Here is an 8,202-nt window from a genome sequence, read left to right on the forward strand (position 1 = left end):
AGTGGTAACACATTATGAAGTATTACCATCACAAACAAAATCTAAAATTGTAAATAAGAAACTAAAACATTGACAACAATGTGCAATCTTAACTTTGATGTAACCCATAAATGTTGCAATGGGATGCCCTGAAAGAGGTCGGCTGCTCTCTAACAAAAAAAATCTTTTAGGAGAGAGTCAGTAGCTCGCGTGGTCTCTGACGTGGGGGGGATCGCCCTCTAAATAAACTTTGGAGTTCAGAGAGGGGGAGAGAGACGGCAGAGAGCTGAAGTCATCAGTTAGTGATCGAGAGAGGTGGAGAGTGAATGAGCGCTGGTAGAGAGACAGAAACCCATTCAACCTTGATGATGCAGACAGAGCTGTGAAACTTTGTGTCTAAACCCCCGGTATTTGTAATGACAAAACGGAGTAAGGAGATTTTCCCGTTTCGTTTGAGTTTTCGCGCCGCAAACAATAAGTTTCAGTGAGATGTTAATTCGAACATCTTGCACGCCGGGCGTAAAAAAGTAACCTTCGTAACTCCCACCTGGACGCGCTGAAAAGTACATTATTGGATCAGATCAGAGGGGAATACTTGGAGATGATGAATTGTATTTGATCACCATGGAAGGCTAATTCAGAATTTTTATTTACTTCGCCGTTTCATCAGCCTCTTTTAGATGGAAAGATAGTGGTTTTAGTTATTTTCGTGGAATGAGTTATTGTCTACGGATACCATCAGTGGTACATACACGGATTGTTTCCAGGATGTTACTGCCAAGACGGCCCAGGTGCATTTGGGCCTTCGTAAGTGCTGTTTCTCTCGCTCCTGAGCTGGGTTGGGAGTTGAACTCTTTTTAGGAATCAGTAACGTGCTACCAGAAATCAGCGAAATACAGTCGCAGGTTGGCAGAGGACATTGACATTGACACAGCAAGCATCATCCTCATCCCTGGGTTACTATGCAATTACAATTGATCTCCTTTGTTTTGATCTTGCGCTGTATGGAGTACACTAATTGTCAGCAACACGCCTCCAGGCACCGGCACAAACGTAAGTAACCGGTTGGCGAGCGCCCGTGGCCAGATGCACACCTGTCCCACGCTTTCTCACTCGGATCTTTTCAAACCCCTCTCCTCTTAGGAGAATGCCGTTTCTGATAGAAAATGTTAAACGTCAGAAAGGAATATGAAAGAAATTGGTCATTGTTTAATCTTTTTTTCAGTTGCGTTGGGGTGCGTTTTAATGTTTGAAAAGTCGGATCAACTGGGTTGCACCGAACTCTGTCGATAGATGACGATATATGTTGAAGGGGGTGGGGGGGTAATATGTACTGGCTATCCACAACAACTGAATGTTGTAGGGCACCTGATTGTTTGTTTGCGTGTGTGACTGCGTGCGTGGTTATTGATTTTACTGGCAAACATCAGGTCGCCCTTAACTCATCATCTCTCATGGCTAAGCCGCGCACCGTCTCCAATGCCTCTACTATCTCAGTTCCGAAATCGTTCTTTCCAGATAATTGATTAGGACCTTCAGGTTTCCATTAGGGTTCTATCATTTCTTACTACAAAAGAACAAGAAGACAATAACTCAGTCAGTCTGTCGTCTACCTGTTCCTTCTCGTGCGGGTTTGGTTCCCATTGGGTCAGTCTCTGGCGTTCGCCTAACGCCAAAACTGCGCAGTTATCGAATTCATTTGCTCTCAAACTAACTTCACAAACGTTTAGTTTTTTATCAGTTCAGTTCACCTTTTAAAAGTCTGTAATGGATGAGGTAGGAGAATTCACTAAACTTTCATTGGTCTGACAGTGCTTTGTGGGTTCCACTAAAGCTAACCTGTGGTTTACACATGGAAGAACTTGTGTGACGAGGGAGCCAGTGACTTTGCAGTCAGTGAGTAAAATCTCTGAGGTCCAGATGGCTTCCAAACCAGACCAGACCTCAGGGGATGTGCCCAACTCCAAATCCTGCTGCTGTATATCAAACCATGACAAAGCTTGCATTGTCAAAGCTCATTTTTCAGCCATTTTGCAGGGTTTCAGTCAGATCAAAACTAAAAACTGGGTTGCCAGTTGTTTTTCATTGATTCAGTGAAATATCTGAAATTCCAAAAAATGTTTTGTTCAAAAACAGCTAATTAGCTATATTAAACGAAAGGGCTTCTATCCCAAATGCTTGGGATCATTCTCTTCCATCAACAGAGCTTGTACTGTGGGTAATTTTTGTCTTCTCAGATATGAAAGCTGTGGTTTTTTGTTTTACCCAGAGGATTTTTTATGGATAATCAGCATTTCAGAGAGCTTAATTAGTTCAGTATTTTTTTTTTGGTGTTGCACTTTTCTGTAGTGTTTCAAAATGACTATCTTATGAAAAAGGACAAATACGTTTATAGATTGTTCTGCACTGCTTTTATGATAACAATAAATCTTACATGTAAGCCAACATCAAAGTAATATACACACCATAATTATCTTAAATAGTGTCCAACAGTAAATAAATAAAATTCCAGTGAGAGTAGAAAAAAAACTTAGATGTTATTGTATTATTTTGAAATAACATTTGCAAATAAAAATGGACTGCGAAGTAAGCGAAATCTGTGGCATAACTGTGCACTCTTCACTTATAAGTACAATCGTGAGCTCTGGAAGTACATATGAACTCTTTCAAGTGCCGCTTGTTCTTGCTCTTGCTCTCTCAGTTTACAAACAGGCGCAGATGACCAAAGCTCCATGTATGCAGCGCACTACACACCCACACTCACCACCCAAGAGCAGCCTCCACTAATTGAAAGAGCTTCAACGGTGGTGGGTGAATAACCACAATGAGTGCGCAGAGGCAATGGCCGAGGGGTCGAGGTGACCATACTTCCTGCCGCTCTCCTGATAGATCTAGCGGAAATGTCTGCAAATCCATATTAGAGACCTTGAATGTGTTATAAGATTAACAAATTCTATTGGGGTTGTTCATGTGAGGATGGACAGACCTAAGATTTGAAGCATAAGTGACAGGATGATTTCCCAGGCTTCATCAGGAAGAGATAGTTTCAGTACACTAGTGTGTTATACTTATATTGAATCCCTAACTCTTTCAGTACCCTGTGAAGATTCTCTACTATACAGAGCACTCCTGGAATTCAATACATATTCTGTCCAGCACTTGGGTTTCCTGCGTTTCCTTATATTTCTTCACTAGCCAAAGTCCTCATTCAGACGCATGCGCTCTGAACACTGAGGTACTTCGGTGTATATAATGTGTGTCTGTGTGTGTGTGTGTGTGTGTGTCCGTGCATCTGTATGTGTGTGTACGCAAATGTGTGTGTGTGTGCATGTGTGACATCATGTCCTCTGTCAAGCCAGGTCTGCTGAGTGTGAATGACTTGTCATCACACCATCACCACTGGGATTATGAATTCATATGGGATTTCTCCACGGGGTGCTCGGCCTCTCCCTCCACACTCTCTCCATCATACCTCAGTTGAGCTGACCACACCATGCACTGTTAAGACTGCAATCATGGCTGTTTACACTGAGCCGTTTCTACTTGCTTTTATAGTTATTAATTCAGTAGACCCATTTGTCTACACTGAGAGTTGCATTGTGGTGAAAGCATTAGCAGTATTTCAACTTTGTTGGCCCTGTGGAAATACAATCCATGACCGCAGTTCTCCCCTACTGTTATGATCTCCTACCGATCAACTTCCGTTGACACATTGACAAGAAATATTGTAAGAAATATAATAATATTTAAAACTGTGATTGCTTGCTTTTCATTTCAATGAAAAATCAGTACTATTGGAAATCCACCATGTGTGTTCTCTGTGAGTACTGATGACAGGTCTTCATCTTTTAATGTCACTGTTTAATTTCATGTGGTCACATTTTAATGAGGCCACCGTTCGAAGGATTTCATGGAATGCACGTTCATTTAATTTTGTGGCCGTTGGCTGGGTCCGAAGGCATGGAGCGGAGCGGTGATTCTGAACATGCAGTGCTCTGGGGGTGCCGGTGAGGTGGTTACGCAAGTGGCCCAGAGGCTGTGTTTTTCCTCCGTGTTAAAGGTTCTGTGAATTAGAGGCTTGGCAGGAACGCATGTGGGCAAATGGACAGCAGTTGTAAAGATTGCTCAGATATGTCAAACAGAATATCCATGATCTATGGCAATCTGGCAGCCAACATTGAACTGGAGAAAAAAGGGTTGGTGTGGTTGTGTGAGTGTGTGTGTATGTGTGTGGGTGGGAGGGGCGGGGTGGGGGGTAGAGGTAAGTCTTGAAACTTGAGTGGGTGGTTGGGGGAAGGGGGGTTGTGTAGAATTAGCACAATTCGCCTGTAATGTGGAATGGTGGAGGCAAGCGAAGAAAAACATCTCTTCCTGTGCCTTGTGTGGCTGTGCGCACAGGTATACTCTGAGGCTAGGCTTGCTTTCACCTGTGCCCTCCTCAACGATGTGTCACCTCACATACTCGCCCACCCCTTCCCTCCACACTTCGTCTTCCCTCCCTCCAGTAAACAGCACCTAAACCAACTTGACATATACTGACGCCACCCCACTCCACCACCAGCACCCCGCACTGTTCTAAGGTGATTACACCCCCCCCCCACACACACACACACACACACCACCCTTTCTTGTGCTCTCTGACTTTTTAAGATGTCCTCCAGGATGTTGGGCCCACCCCAGGTTAACCCTCCTGGCCCCTTCAGTGAGTGAATGCAGGCCCTGTTCTGGCCTCCGGGGCTGCAGACGTCCACTGAGGGCCAGACGGCACAGCTAGCGAGCCAGCCAGGAGAGGTGCAACTCTGGGGGCAGCACCTGGGATCAATTGGCAGCCGCTAATAGTTTCTCCCTCTCTCTTTCTTCCTTTTTCATTCTCTCTATCCTCCCTTCTCCCCCACGCTCTCTCTTTTTCTTGTCAGCTCTGCCCTCTAGTTCACTGTGTTCCTCCCTCCCACACTAGGCACTTACATGCCAATCAGTTTTCTCTGTCCCTCTAAAATTGGCACGTTGCCCCTCCATAAATATATGGTAGCCTCACAAGAAGGCGTCTTTATCAGAGTGGTCCGCAGTCTTCCATCACTTGTGTTAGCACATGTGTGATTTTTTGTCATTGCTATTTATACAGTGACTGTAGATATGATTGCCTTCCCTTTATTGTTGGTCATGAAATATTCCGTAATGCTCCACAGGGACCAGTGACTTTGAGCCTTTATTATGCCAGTGCCATGCTCTTTGTGTTCCCATGTTGTTTTAACATGTCAAGTGCCATGACAAAGTGGCCAGAGCCTTTAGATGGATGAAGACTGAAAGTTTATTAGGCATGTGTGCGCACAGTCATACTGTAGGGCTGTTTTCATGAGTCAGTGCTTTCAGGTCACTCAAACAAATCATATATCTTAAGAAATACCTCACATTCTCCTGCACTGACAAGGTATACACTCAGGTCAGTGGTGTAGTCTATGTGATATGCAGGACTACGCAGTATACCCACTTAAAAAGCATCACCATCTCAGTATACCCACTTAAAATAGGCAAGGATACATATTAACATTTGGAGTTGATCAGTATATCCACAGTATATCCACTACAGCTAACTACTACATCACAGTATATCCACTACAGCTAATTAGACTACACCACTGACTCAGGTTATTTATGCCCCTTGAAATAAAATGTGGATGGGTGAAGGGGGTAGACTTGGGGGGGGGGGGGGGGGGGGGGGGGGGGGTTGTAAGGTTGAGCACTGTGTGTGTTCCCAGACCTGAAGGTCTCCCACCACGAACTTGTGTGTGTGTGTTTCTCACGTTGCTTGAGGGTGTAACTGTGCCTAGAATGTGGCATGCAAACCCCCGTATGTTCTGTGTGTCTGCTGATTACGTTGTTCATTTGGACAATCTGCAGATGAGTGTCCACCCTGTTGTGTTTATTATTCTGTAGCATCATGGGCTTGGTGTTTATATATTATCTGTGTCTGTTCACACGAAACCTGCATGCTGAGAGAAAAAGATCTGTGGGTTTCACATCCCTAGGAGTACAGCATTTACGCAGTTCAGAATTTGACCTCTTAGGGTGTGCCAAATGATTTTTCTTCCCTTTCATCTGAATGTCTCTTCAGATATTAGCATGTTTCAGTATGAGATAACGTCCATAGGAGTCCTAGTTTTTAGAAATGCAATGTTAATGTAATTTCTGTACCATGCGACGCAAACCTGCTACTATGCCAAGTGGACAAGCAGTTCAGACAAAGATAGTTATGCATATTCCAAACATACAATACATGCCATCTAACAAAATTAAACATTCAAGGAAAGTTTTACATCTAGTACAATCAATGGGATAAAGTATAGTTAAGCTGTAGCCCTTATTACGAGTATGTATTGTTGTAATAGCCTTGATTAATAATAAGTAATGCTATAATATAAGAAATATATGACCATTTGCTATTCACTGCATACATTTTGGGAGTCTGACTTGATGGAAGGACTTTATTGAAGCGCTCATCTGTACTGAATTACACTTTAAACCAGTGGTCAAACCAGAGAACTGAACTGTCTGTTGCCTGTGTATCACAGAGACCATCCCGGGGTGTCAGAGCGGGTGCCTGACGTGTTCGGAGTACAATGGCTGCCTGTCCTGCAAGCCGCGGCTCTTCATCTTCCTGGAGAGGAACGGCATGAAACAGACAGGCGTGTGTCTGCCCTCCTGTCCCAGCGGTTACTACGGCACCCGCTCCCCGGACAGAAATGACTGCACTAGTAAGTGAATCGACGCACCAGCAAAGCTGGAATGAGTGAAACTAATGTTTTTATTTCAATGTATGACATTGTCTTTAGTCATTTTAGACATTTAGTTGGACCAATCATCTTAGTTATTGCAAGGGATTGCTTAATTCAAGTCAAATCCACTGCATTCCTTTTTTGGCAAAGCAATGTTCAAAACAAGCATAACAGCTCTTTAGGCTCATATTTTCAATATGAAGTCAGCAATTTCCCATCTTTTTAACATTTGTTATGTATCAACTTTTGAATGACCATGAAAAGGTCCAGCTCCTGTCAATCTGCATTGGTAGTCTATCCAAAGTTAGAGTTCCTCAGTAAAGATGGAGGATATTACCAAGGATGGAGAAAATGATCTGTAAACTGATCTTTTATTGAAATATTGAAGACAGAATTGTTCTAGCACAACATGTTTATTATGAATGACAAGCCATTGGCCTTTTCAATAAGTCTACTTCCTTCTCTTGAAAGTGTGGCTCTTATGGCATATTTCATCTTGAATGTGCAGACTCATAGTTGTCTGTGGGTCTGTGCCCTGTCTTACAGAGTGCCGGCCGGAGTGTGACTCCTGCTTCACCAGCAACTTCTGCACTCGCTGCCGGCCCGGCTTCTACCTGCACCAGGGGAAGTGCCTGCAGACCTGCCCCGAGGGTCGAGTGGCCAGTACCACCCAGCGCGAGTGTGTTCCCGGTGAGATAGATAAATAGATAGATAGATAGATAGATAGATAGATAGATAGATGATAGATTGATAGATAGATAGGTACATGATAGATTGATAGATAGATAGATAGATAGATATATAGATAGATAGATTGATAGATAGATAGATAGATAGATAGGTAGATAGATAGATACATACATACATACATACATACATACATACATACATACATACATACATAGATACATATCCTGTGTGAGAGTACAGATTAATTTCTGTATTGAGGTGGTTTTACTGAAGGCACTGACCAGGCTGTTGGTTGTGTGGGTTTTTCAGAGTGCCCTGCAGACTGCGACAACTGCGTGAACAGTGACACATGCACCAGGTGTGCAGCCGGCTTCTTCCTCCTGCAAGGAAAGTGCCTCCACACCTGCCCTGAGGAGTACGAGCCCAGCGACCTGGCCCTTGAGTGTATCCCTCAAGGTGAGTGCAAGAAGACCCGTGGAGAGAGAGAGATAGAGAGAGAGGGAGAGAGAGGAAGAGAAAGAGAAAGAGAGATGGAATGAAGATGCACTGAATTGTAGAGGGTGGAGTGGGGCTTAAATGAGGTGGTATCTCTTGGATTAGTCACACACTAGATGCAACGAAGGAATGTAGAATAGAAAGAACAATGTACAGGTTAGTGTTGCACACGTGTCATATCACATGTATGCAGTATTTTATAGATCAATGACGTAAGGAATGCAAGAACCGTATTGTGAGCTACAGAAGACTTCCATTAACACTG

The 8,202-nt window shown here is 43.6% G+C and overlaps 1 protein-coding gene across 1 annotated transcript in view; it reads left to right on the forward strand.

Annotated features, from left to right (window-relative positions):
• Positions 1-258: 258 nt before the first annotated feature.
• Positions 259-8,202, forward strand: part of rspo3 (R-spondin 3) — a 14,657-nt gene continuing 6,713 nt past the window's right edge. Inside the window, exons 1-4 of the mRNA XM_042108087.1 lie at positions 259-1,032; positions 6,549-6,731; positions 7,299-7,442; positions 7,752-7,898. Of these exons, the coding sequence (XP_041964021.1) occupies positions 942-1,032; positions 6,549-6,731; positions 7,299-7,442; positions 7,752-7,898 (565 nt within the window). The 5' untranslated portion in view covers positions 259-941. The remainder of the gene's footprint in view (positions 1,033-6,548; positions 6,732-7,298; positions 7,443-7,751; positions 7,899-8,202) is intronic.

The sequence above is a fragment of the Alosa sapidissima genome, chromosome 10 (assembly GCF_018492685.1).
Source record: "Alosa sapidissima isolate fAloSap1 chromosome 10, fAloSap1.pri, whole genome shotgun sequence".
NCBI classification, from domain to species: domain Eukaryota; kingdom Metazoa; phylum Chordata; class Actinopteri; order Clupeiformes; family Clupeidae; genus Alosa; species Alosa sapidissima.